Below are 12,539 nucleotides of genomic sequence, written 5' to 3' on the forward strand. Positions count from 1 at the left end.
AATTAATTTTGTATAATGTGAAAGATGTTACACCGAGTAAATAGATACCTAACATGCTACACTTTAAAATTGTGCATGGTCATGGAATGTCTAGAAACTACGATACTTGAAAATCTCCAAAGGCGATGATTTAAACATTTTTCCATTTTAGAGTTAGAGGAGGTCTAGTGTTAGAATTATTGCTCTCGCTCCAACGTTCGCGGCGATACCTCACATGTGTGATGTAAACACTGTTTACATAAGCGTGCGCGACTTACATATGAGATCGCTTTTGTGCATGAGCACAGAGGGATGGGGCGTTTTTAATTTTTTTTCGTCTTATTTATTTTTACACTGCCCCTTTTTTAATTTATTTTAATATTTTTTGATCACTTTTATTTCTATTACAGAGAATGTAAACATCCCCTGTAATAGAAATAAGGATGACAGGTCCTCTTTATAAAGAGATCTGGGACCAATAAGACCCCAAATCTCTCCTCTACCTAATTTGATCTTTTGCTTTAACCGCTTCAGCCCCGGGAAGGATTTACCCACTTCATGACCAGGCCATTTTTCGCGATGCGGCACTGCGTCGCCCTAACTGACAATTGCGCGGTCATGGGACGTTGCACCCAAATAAAATTGATGTGTGTCCCCCCCACAAATAGTTTTCTTTTGGTAGTGTTTGATCACCTCTGCATTTCTTTGCGCTGTAAACAAAGAACGACAAAAAAAAAAAAAAATTCACCTTCTGCTATAAAACATTTAAAAAAAAAAAATAATAATTTCTTCATCAGTTTAGGCCAATATGTATTCTGCTACATATTTTTAGTTAAAAAAAAAAAAGAAAATTACAATAAGCGTAAATTCATTGGTTTGCCCAAAAGTTATTGTGCCTTTAAAAATAGGGGATATATTTATGGCATTTTTATTATTTTACCAATAATGGCGGCAATTAGTGACAGCGACATTGCGGCGGACAGATCGGACACCTGACATTTTTGACACTTTTTTGACACTTCCCTGCCAGTGTCATTAGTACAATAACAGTGCATATTTTTAGTGTAATTTTTTTATTACAGTAATTGGTGCTAAAAATATGCACTGTTATTGTACTAATGACACTGGCAGGGAAGGGGTTAACATCAAGGGGTTAAATGTGTTCCCTGCAGGTGTGTTCTAACTGTATGGGGGATGGGCTGCCTGGGGAAACACAGCGGAAGGGTAGGATCTGTGTGATCTCCCTTGTCAGAACGGAGATCTGCCTTATTTACACAGGCAGATCCCCATTCTGTCACTGCGGGGAACCATCGCGGGTGGCCGGCAGACATCGAGTCCAATGGACCTGCTGATTGGTTCCCCACGCTGGGCAATAGAAGCGCGTGTGTGCCCACAAAAGCGAGCTCCCGCGCCTACGTACAGCTACGGCGAATTTGCCGGAATGAGCCACCTTGCCGCTGTATAACAGCGGCTTGTTGGGAAGCGGTTAAAAAAACAACAATAAAAAGTTTACTTCTGTGGAAGGGAGGCGCGTGACAACACCCTAAAAACACTCCTCATTGCTGATTATGCTCGGGCCCACAATATCCCATTGTGCCTTCTCACAGTCGATGCGGAAAAAGCCTTCGACCGTGTCGACTGGCAATTTCTCCGCTTATCATTACAACAACTAGGTCTAGGCCAAAACATGATCTCCAGAATAATGTCCCTCTACACATCTCCTTCCGCTAGGATTAGACTAAACAGCTCCCTATCCCCTAAGTTTACTATACACAACGGAACGCGGCAGGGGTGCCCCTTGTCCCCCATTCTTTATGTAATTGTCATGGAACACCTAGCCATTGCCCTTAGAAACAATCCGGCCATACATGGCGTTAGAGTAGGCCCACTACACACTAAAATTGCCCTATTTGCTGATGATCTACTCATATTTGTAACCCAACCACAAATTTCTCTACCCTCCATTATGCAGGAGTTTCAGAGGTATGGAGAGGTTAGTAATTTTAAAGTTAATCTAAATAAGTCAGAAATCCTCAACATTTCACTCCCAACAGCGGTTCTACAACAGCTTACGACTTCCTTCCCTTTTAAGACAAGCTCCACATCTATCCGCTATCTAGGAATCCATATTCCAACAGTCTCATCCCAACTATTCTCCAGCAACTTCACCCCTTTACTTACCAGAACTCAAGCGGATCTGACCACATATGCCTCTAAACAGCTCTCCTGGCTGGGTAGGGTGAATGTCTTGAAGATGGATGTTCTCCCTCGATTCTTATACCTTTTCCAGACCATTCCTATCTATATCCCCACCTCGTTCTTCAAAAGGCTCCGTCAGATCTTCTCTAAATTTATATGGCAGGGACGTCGCCCCAGGATAAAACATGACACAATGATTCTCCCGAAAGTCAGGGGGGGTGCGGGGGTCCCAGATGCCTCTATATACCATAAGGCAGCGGTACTCGTGCGTATAGTGGATTGGTTCCACCACTCTTCCTCCAAACTTTGGGTTCAACTAGAGAAATATCTTAATGAGGCTGATCTTTGCGCCCTGCTATGGACCCCTATGGCTGGGCGTGGGGACGGCTTATTCTCCACTGCTCTTACTCGCCAAACTCTCCAGATTTGGGACCGCATGATCTCAGCGAGTAAATTGTCTAAAATCCAGGGCCCAATGACCCCTCTCTTCGGGACTCCGGCTTTCCCCCCAGCAGCGAACAAGTTAAGATTTGGACCCTGGAGTAGGGATAGCCATAGACGTTTAGCACAGGTCTTACGCGCTGACCCATCCTTGAGAACGGACATACCCTCTCGGACGGAATTAGGGACCTCAACAATGTGGTTACAAAGGGGTCAAATAACGTCATACATACGCACTTTCTCATCCATCTCAGAGATACTGGCCGACCCATCAGACTTTGACGAACTGCTTTTACAACCAGACCCACCAATACATGTAGTATCACTGTTGTATTCCCTACTACTGAACGAATATGCCCCTGACCTTCCAACATATACACAGAAATGGGAAGCGGAGCTGCAACACTCCATCTCCCCCACTGATTGGCAAAAAAGCTTTATCCTAACGCATAGGATTTCCCTGGCAACCAAGAACCAAGAAAAAGGGTTTAAATTATTAACGAGGTGGTACAGATGCCCAGTAGATATTAAAAAGTTTAACCCCTCTTTGACAGACGTGTGTTGGAGATGCCTGTCCTCTAGCGGGACAATGCTTCACATCTGGTGGGCTTGCCCTCCAATCTGGAAACTATGGCAAAAGGTCTTTGATCTTTACAGCAGGCTGATGGCGACATCAATCAAACCCACACCAGAGATAGCCCTATTATCTATACTCCCAGGCCCCCTCAAGTCGATTAAAAAAGATGTACTGCGCCACTTTCTGGCAGCAGTTAGGACAGTGATCCCCCGACATTGGAAAACGACAGATGTGCCTTCCTTGGGAGAATGGGTGGTTGAAGTGGACCAGATAAGAGATCTGGAGCGCCTGTTGGCGGAGGAAGTGGGAAAGGAGGAGCAGTTTACCGCCACCTGGACCTCATGGTCCATGTTTCGCTATTCTGATGAGTTTTCCCTTTGGGTCAGAGATACCCCACCCTTACCCGCCGATTAGCCATGCTGGAGTGCCTGGTGCCTCAGGTACCATCCCACACTTCTACTCACGTTCTTATTTCTGACTTTTTCTGTCTCCTCTTTAAGTACTGAACCGACCACTCACATATATAGTTAAAGATCATATCTTTGGACTAGCTAAATGACTTGATTATCTATAATAGGTGAATAAAAGACTTCTACAGCAGTCTAATTCGTTGAGAGGGAACCCTCAGATAACACCAACCCGCGAAACTACAAGGTTCATTATATGTTGGCCCCCACCCGTATATTATTCCTCTCTTAGAATAAAGATTTCAATATACAATATGATATACCAGTAGTTCACCGAAAGCTGTATGTTAAAATGATCACTCCTGTTTATACATGGGTAAAGTACACCTCACTATTCTATGTATACTATATGTGTTGCCAAACTGTAAAGAATGGTATTTTTCTGTTATATTCTTTGTGTTCTTACTTTTGAAAATAAACTAAGATTGAAAACAAAAAGTTTACTTCTGCCCCAGACCGTAAGTGAAGTCACAACGTCGCTCTGGTCCTCCAAGACCATAGAGGTGATTAGAGACCATCTGGTCTCCGGTCACCTCTATGACCAGCTGCGCAACCCATCGTTTCTCGGGTGCGGTGGTAAAACAGTAAGCCCAAGGAACACCAGTGGAAGGGGGGGGGGGGGGGGGTGGCATCCCCTCCCACTTCTTCTGAAGTCAATCCAGCAGCTAATTAGCCACTCCGACCACTTTCATGAGAAAGCCAATCGGGCTGGAAAAAAAAATACTGGGGGTTATAGCTGATAACTCCAGCCATAACCCCGGTGAACCACTTGTAAGCTGAAACATATTTATACGTTTTGCGGTCGGCAAATGGTTTTTAAATTAATTTGATGCCGTATATTAGTGCAAACTGGGCCCAACTTTAAAGTGTGTGACTCCAGGCAACCAGCTTTGTTTTGAGAAGCTCACAGTGTGCAGAGTAAGCATTTCAGTCTAGGAGAGGAGCCGGTACAACTAGAGGGTGGAAGCCAGATTTAAATAACGGAATTCTTGATAACCCTGACATGTTTTCCTCTCGTCTCTGCAGAGTTGCATCATCAAGCGTTACTGTGAAAAAAGATTTGTCCCCAAGTACCAGGCCACCATCGGAATTGATTACGGTGTCACAAAGTAAGTGGTTAGTAATTTGGGTGAAAGCCACATCTTCCACCCCTTGTACTGTGTGTCTGGAACAATAAAGTTACACCTGCATTGAATGTTGTTAGCGGGCTGCTGGCTCTTTTTTTTTATTTTAATTTTAATTTAATTTTAATTTTAAAAAATGATTGTTACTTGCACATTCCCTCGCGATTTATGCCTTATAAAAGGTTCACAGTAATACCTGTTGATCTGACATAAATCCATTGAGCGCCTGACATCCTGTTTGGGCTGATGATGCAGCGCCTTTTCAGCACACAAATTCCAACCAGCATCGCCAGCCCCGCCTGCTGGACTACTGAACTCCGCCCACCCCTCTCTGTCTCTCTCCATATGCAATTATTGATTTCTTTTGCTGCAAAACAGTGCAGCTTCTTACACACTGTGTAGGGAATGCGCTTTTGAGAGATGTAGTTCTGGAGGGGGGGAGCCTATGTCGGCAGGAAATGAGTTTCCAGCAGCTGCTGCTACAAGACATTTACAAGCCTGGTGTGGATGGTACGGGGACTAATGCAAGTGGTGCAGTAAAATAAAAACCTAATTTACAGGACATGAACGAGGGCCCTGGTGCCCAACCTGTAGCCCGCTTTTGCACTTTTTGTGGGCCTTTCACGGTCCCTGCAGACAATAGTCTGCTTTCCTATTGCCCTGTAATAGCATTTTTTTTTTTTTTAATCAGCCTTATGTAATGTGTCAACAGAATCTGACCATCTTCTGTATCATATCTGCAGTCTCCGATCATCTCCTCTACCATGTCTGCAGTCTCTGACCATCTCCTGTATCATGTCTGCAAATCTGACTATCTCCTGTACCATGTCTGCAGTCTTTGACCATCTCCTGTACCATGTCTGCAGTCTTTGACCATCTCCTGTACCATGTCTGCAGTCTCCGATCATCTCCTGTACCATGTCTGCAGTCTCTGACCATCTCCTGTACCATGTCTGCAGTCTCTGACCATCTCCTGTACCATGTCTGCAGTCTCTGACCATCTCCTGTACCATGTCTGCAGTCTTTGACCATCTCCTGTACCATGTCTGCAGTCTTTGACCATCTCCTGTACCATGTCTGCAGTCTTTGACCATCTCCTGTACCATGTCTGCAGTCTTTGACCATCTCCTGTACCATGTCTGCAGTCTTTGACCATCTCCTGTACCATGTCTGCAGTCTTTGACCATCTCCTGTACCATGTCTGCAGTCTTTGACCATCTCCTGTACCATGTCTGCAAATCTGACCATCTCCTGTACCATGTCTGCAAATCTGACCATCTCCTGTACCATGTCTGCAGTCTTTGACCATCTCCTGTACCATGTCTGCAGTCTTTGACCATCTCCCCTATCATGTCTGCAGTCTCTGACCATCTCCTGTACCATGTCTGCAAATCTGACCATCTCCTGTACCATGTCTGCAAATCTGACCATCTCCTGTACCATGTCTGCAAATCTGACCATCTCCTGTACCATGTCTGCAAATCTGACCATCTCCTGTACCATGTCTGCAGTCTTTGACCATCTCCCCTATCATGTTTGCAGTCTCTGACCATCTCCCCTATCATGTTTGCAGTCTCTGACCATCTCCCCTATCATGTCTGCAGTCTCTGACCATCTCCTGTACCATGTCTGCAGTCTTTGACCATCTCCTGTACCATGTCTGCAGTCTTTGACCATCTCCTGTACCATGTCTGCAGTCTTTGACCATCTCCTGTATCATGTCTGCAGTCTTTGACCATCTCCTGTATCATGTCTGCAGTCTTTGACCATCTCCTGTACCATGTCTGCAGTCTTTGACCATCTCCTGTACCATGTCTGCAGTCTTTGACCATCTCCTGTACCATGTCTGCAGTCTTTGACCATCTCCTGTACCATGTCTGCAGTCTTTGACCATCTCCTGTACCATGTCTGCAGTCTCTGACCATCTCCTGTACCATGTCTGCAAATCTGACCATCTCCTGTACCATGTCTGCAAATCTGACCATCTCCTGTACCATGTCTGCAGTCTTTGACCATCTCCTGTACCATGTCTGCAGTCTTTGACCATCTCCTGTACCATGTCTGCAGTCTTTGACCATCTCCTGTACCATGTCTGCAGTCTTTGACCATCTCCTGTACCATGTCTGCAGTCTTTGACCATCTCCCCTATCATGTCTGCAGTCTCTGACCATCTCCTGTACCATGTCTGCAAATCTGACCATCTCCTGTACCATGTCTGCAAATCTGACCATCTCCTGTACCATGTCTGCAAATCTGACCATCTCCTGTACCATGTCTGCAAATCTGACCATCTCCTGTACCATGTCTGCAGTCTTTGACCATCTCCCCTATCATGTTTGCAGTCTCTGACCATCTCCCCTATCATGTTTGCAGTCTCTGACCATCTCCCCTATCATGTCTGCAGTCTCTGACCATCTCCTGTACCATGTCTGCAGTCTCTGACCATCTCCTGTACCATGTCTGCAAATCTGACCATCTCCTGTACCATGTCTGCAGTCTCTGACCATCTCCCCTATCATGTCTGCAGTCTCTGACCATCTCCCCTATCATGTCTGCAGTCTCTGACCATCTCCCCTATCATGTCTGCAGTCTCTGACCATCTCCTGTATCATGTCTGCAGTCTCTGACCATCTCCTGTATCATGTCTGCAAGTCTCTGACCATCTCCTGTAACATGTCTGCAGTCTCTGACCATCTCCCCTATCATGTTTGCAGTCTCTGACCATCTCCCCTATCATGTCTGCAGTCTCTGACCATCTCCCCTATCATGTCTGCAGTCTCTGACCATCTCCCCTATCATGTCTGCAGTCTCTGACCATCTCCCCTATCATGTCTGCAGTCTCTGACCATCTCCCCTATCATGTCTGCAGTCTCTGACCATCTCCCCTATCATGTCTGCAGTCTCTGACCATCTCCCCTATCATGTCTGCAGTCTCTGACCATCTCCCCTATCATGTCTGCAGTCTCTGACCATCTCCCCTATCATGTCTGCAGTCTCTGACCATCTCCCCTATCATGTCTGCAGTCTCTGACCATCTCCCGTACCATGTCTGCAGTCTCTGACCATCTCCCGTACCATGTCTGCAGTCTCTGACCGGCTGCAGAGATCAGTTCTGACATAGCTCCGGCCACATTGGATGAGGTCACTCTTGTGGTTTGTTGAGATTATCATGTCATGTATGACGATATAATATAAAATCACTTCTGCAGCGGTCTGAATAGACTCAGATCTGATGTTTTTTTTGTTTTGTTTTTTTTTTTCCCCCCAGAGTACAAATCAGAGATCGAGAAATTAAGGTCAATATATTTGATATGGCAGGACACCCCTTCTTCTATGAGGTAGGACTGGATACGGTTTTCAAGTATAAATTGGAGGTTTTCAGACTTTCTGCCCCTAGTTTTGGGTTTGTTGCAGTCAATTCCGGGCCTCGCCCACTTTGTACCGTGTCAGTACCAGCTATATGACCCAGTACAGTCATATAAACTACAGTTGAACTTCAGGCAGATATAAGACGCAATATCACATCTCTATATTAATTCATACATATTGTGATTTTTAGTTTAGTCAAGGTAAGTACTTTAATCTTGCAGTCCCTGTACAGCAAAGCTCAGAGCAGGTGACAGAGAAGCAGTACGACCTGCCAGTAAACTGTCCTGAATTGCAAGGAGCTTGCTGATAGGAGAGAGCAGAGTGACTAAGGAGCTCATTAATCTGCTGCTTCTCCTAGAGTTCACGGTAAAGCCCATTTCTGGGCAACAGAAAAAAAAGCAGAGGGACTGTCCACCGGGGAGGGCCATCTACTAAAGCCGTGTCCTGTCTTACTGCCTGTAAAAGTAATCCAACAGTTAATCAGCTGCTAGGATGGCTTTTACAAAAAAAGGATCGCTGGCTGAGAAAAATGATACCGGGATGATGCTTATAGCTGCAGGCATCATCCCTGTATAACCATTTCAACCTAAGGATGTCAATGGGCATCCTACAGGCGGGAAGTGATTGAGATACGTCACTTGCACTACACAATTCCCATCACTGTGTGCACCGGAGATCAATCATTCTAGACCCCATTATTCACGGTTGGCTCTCAAATGATGACTTGTAGGCCTTTAAAGCAGCGCTTATGGAAAATATAGGGTACTAAATTCTGTTGCCATTTGAAAAACACACACAATTTTAAAAGATGAGTATGGGAATTTTATTAATTTTTATTTTATTTAATCATACTTACCTAGGTGGATGTAGCATCGACCCCCACTGGCTCTTAAGGCTGAGAACTGAGCGATCAAACACTGCCATTCGCTCAGTTCTCAAAGCTTCATGAGCAGAGCTGTTGACTGTCAGCCATCGCTCTTTGCTCTGCGCCTGAAGTTCTGGGCTGTGGAGGGAACGGCCGGAAAAGGTTCACAACGGCTAACTGAGAGGCTGATCTAGGTGCTGGTCCAGGCACGTGGGCAGATCCTGAACATATGGTCGTTCTCTTTCCCAAGCCTGGACCGACTCTGTGACGTCAGCCGGGTCACAGGAGTGCAGAACGAACTGCACTCTTGTGATCCACGGGAGAAGCACAATCAAACTAGCTTTGTATGTACTTCTCCTTTAAGCCTTGGGTATCTGTTTACTCGGTGCAACCCTTTATATTTTACCAAAAAAAAAAAATTCTTTTCACACCTAAGCAATTTGAATTGTGGGCGAAATCCGGGCAAAATGCAGGGCACATTTGCGATGCCATTATTTCTTATGTACAGCCCCAGCATGGTGCTGTACATAGGTTTGCTGGGTATAAATCAGCCTGGACAAGTGAACATTCATAGGCATGCTATATTTGCATGCAAATGATGCTGAGCCTCCATGATGGAATGAACTGAAATCCAGTGAATGAAAGGGGTGGGCTGGGGACAGTCCGGCTGGGGGAGGAAAGCGCTAGATGATGTTGGACGTCCTTTAGCCAGAAAATAAAGGGGGCTTTATGTGACTTGCTGTAGCTTCTAATGCACATTGCGAGAATCTCACAGTGTGCAGTGAGATCAGAGTAAGCCATTTCAGTCCAGGAGAGGAGCCGCTACGACTGTGCAAGACTAAAGGGAAGGCCGGAGGTCCGCTTCAAAACAAACAGTATCCTACTTTCAATTTCTATGGTTGACATACAGCTGGTTAAATGTCACATCTGTTCAGCTAGAATGCTGCAGGCTATGAATAAAGTTGGAAGCTGTAACAATGCCAGGGATTTATTCCATTGTTAAATATGAACAGTCTATTGTGGCATCCTGTTCTTCTCTATGCATAAAATAAATTCCATATGTATGTCTTCAGCATTGACACAGACACATTATTTGTAATATCTCCTATGATCATCAGCTCCATCTAGTGGCATGAGTTACCTCAATCGAGAGATCGGAAAAAAAAACAAAACATTTTTGTCCACTAGAGGGAGCGGACGATCACTGAAGATAATCATAGTACAAATAAAATGGTGACAATTTATTGCACCTGCACGATTGCCTAAAGCCCAACTCCGAGCAAGAAAACCCTTAGCACAGCCCCCACTGCAAGGGTTAACTGCTCGTTTTTGTCTAGGGGGAGAGGAGAAAGGAGATATACTTGCCTAGTCCTCCAATCCTCCTCACACAAAACCGGTCCCTTCGGCTCCTGCAGTCTTGTGCAGTGGATTGGTCCTGACGTCATCAACCCTATAGACCTGCTCTGCACATGAGGAGGTCAGGAACAGTCCACCGCTGGATTGTGGGGGTGTGCGGTTTGCTGCTGGAGCGGATCAGGTGGGTGTAAGCTTTCTGGTTGCCCCTGACAAGAAGTTGGGAAAACTTTTTTTTTTTTTTGCTTTAAGAAATCCGCTTGGCACGTTTTATATGTAGACCCCTTTGTATGCATGGTGACTTTTTTACGCATCACACTGTTTACATTGCATTTTGTGAATGAAACTTACAACACTATGGATTGTTTCCACGATATCAACAGAAGTGTTGCTGAGCTACGAAGTCATGGAGTTGTTGGAAAAATTCAATGGGTGGACTTTTTTTTTTTTTTTTTTATTACCAAATCTATGTTTTAGGCAGCTGATTGTCCTTCGGAGGAGGTTTTAGATGTTCTCTTTCTACTCTCTCCCCCCCAGGTACGGAATGAATTCTATAAGGACACACAAGGGGTGATTCTGGTGTACGACGTGGGCCTGAAAGAGTCCTTCGATAGCCTGGATGCCTGGCTAGCAGAAATGAAGCAGGAGCTGGGCCCTCAGGGGAACATTGAGAATGTCGTCTTTGCCGTCTGTGCAAACAAGGTGAGCGAGGTTTGCAGACCATAATTGATGTCATAGCTACACTTTGTGTTCAAAGGTTTTGGACACTTGACCATCCGGTGGTTGTTGGAGATTTTTTTTCCCTCCTCCCCTTTCCAGCACCTGCCTGGAGGAGGCCGTTTTGGTAGAGGTAGAGCTTTTGCTTCCTCATGTCAGATCTGCCCTTCTAATGACTGGTGGGGTAATGATAAAGCGCAGATCCACCTTTTTCTTCCCCTTCCAGTGCTTGTCTCTGTGTGGAAGAGGCCATCTTGGTAGAGGCAGGGCTTTGCTTCCTCATGTCAGATCTGCCCTTCTAATGACTGGTGGGGTAAGGATGAAAAATCAGCAGAAGAGGTGGAGGAAACACAGATCCACCTCTCCGTCCCATTCCAGAACCTGTCTCTGTGTGGAGAAGGCCATCTTGGTAGAGGCAGCGCTTTGCTTCCTTATTTCAGATTTACCTTTTTAAGGACTGGTGGGGTTATAATAGAGGTGGAGGAAGCACATATCTACAGAATAGATGAAGCAGGGGAGATCCTTGCACTGCAGTTCCTCAGGTACAGCTTCCCCTCTAGCAAGGAGAACAGTGAGCAGCACAGTAGTGATATCACCAAATCTCATTTCAAATCTGGTCAGCCTAGCAGATCTATAGAATGGAGAAACGGAAGCAGGGAGATCCTTGCACTGCAGGTCCTCGGGTACAGCTTCCTGTCCAGCAAGGAGAACAGTGGGCAGCACAGTAGCAGGGAGATTCTTGCACTGCAGTTATCACTAAATCTCATTTCAAATCTGGTGAGACTAGCAGATCCATAGAATGGAGTTACAGAAGCAGGGAGATCCTTGCACTGCAGTTCCTCAGATACAGCTTCCCCTCCAGCAAGGAGAACAGTGGGCAGCACAGTAGTGATATCACCAAATCTCATTTCAAATCTGGTGAGACTAGCAGACCCACAGAATGGAGAAACGGAAGCAAGGGAAATCCTTGCACTGCAGGTCCTCGGGTAAGGCATCCTCTCCAGTAGTGAGACAGGTGTCATTCTACAGCCCCAGTGGTGTAATTTTTGGGGGACATGGTACATCCTGCTGATGATGAAAGGTTTTCAGGGTATTCCCCTGGTAAATCCATTTAAGAAGTAAAGATTTGCTTTCTTCCACTTCTCAAAGCTTCTTAGGTTTTAAGATCGCTGTAAGATGTAAGTTATTCCTGATTGGTAAAAATTGTGTGTGGTCTGTAGGCTTGGTTATAGTTTTTGTGGCTGTCAATACTTTATGTACAAGTGGATATTGTAAGCTCCTCTGGAAGCATCCTAGTTGCAAAAGGAATATAAGGGTTCCTGTTGAAGGGCAGCCACCACTATCCTTTTGGATTGGCTCCTCAATGTCTGAGTTGTCCCACCCTTTCATTTTGTTTTAGAGGAGATGCTAAAAAGTCAAGCTTGGCGTTGGGTGCAGCCAGGCCTCCT

General features: G+C 45.4%; 1 protein-coding gene across 1 annotated transcript in view; it reads left to right on the top strand.

The window, feature by feature from the left end:
- DNAJC27 (DnaJ heat shock protein family (Hsp40) member C27) overlaps positions 1–12,539 on the top strand; it is a 57,658-nt gene that overhangs the window by 10,759 nt on the left and 34,360 nt on the right. Inside the window, exons 3-5 of the mRNA XM_073624846.1 lie at positions 4,690–4,772; positions 8,056–8,125; positions 10,912–11,076. Of these exons, the coding sequence (XP_073480947.1) occupies positions 4,690–4,772; positions 8,056–8,125; positions 10,912–11,076 (318 nt within the window). The remainder of the gene's footprint in view (positions 1–4,689; positions 4,773–8,055; positions 8,126–10,911; positions 11,077–12,539) is intronic.

Source organism: Aquarana catesbeiana, linkage group LG04 (genome assembly GCF_042186555.1).
Source record: "Aquarana catesbeiana isolate 2022-GZ linkage group LG04, ASM4218655v1, whole genome shotgun sequence".
In the NCBI taxonomy this organism is placed as follows: domain Eukaryota; kingdom Metazoa; phylum Chordata; class Amphibia; order Anura; family Ranidae; genus Aquarana; species Aquarana catesbeiana.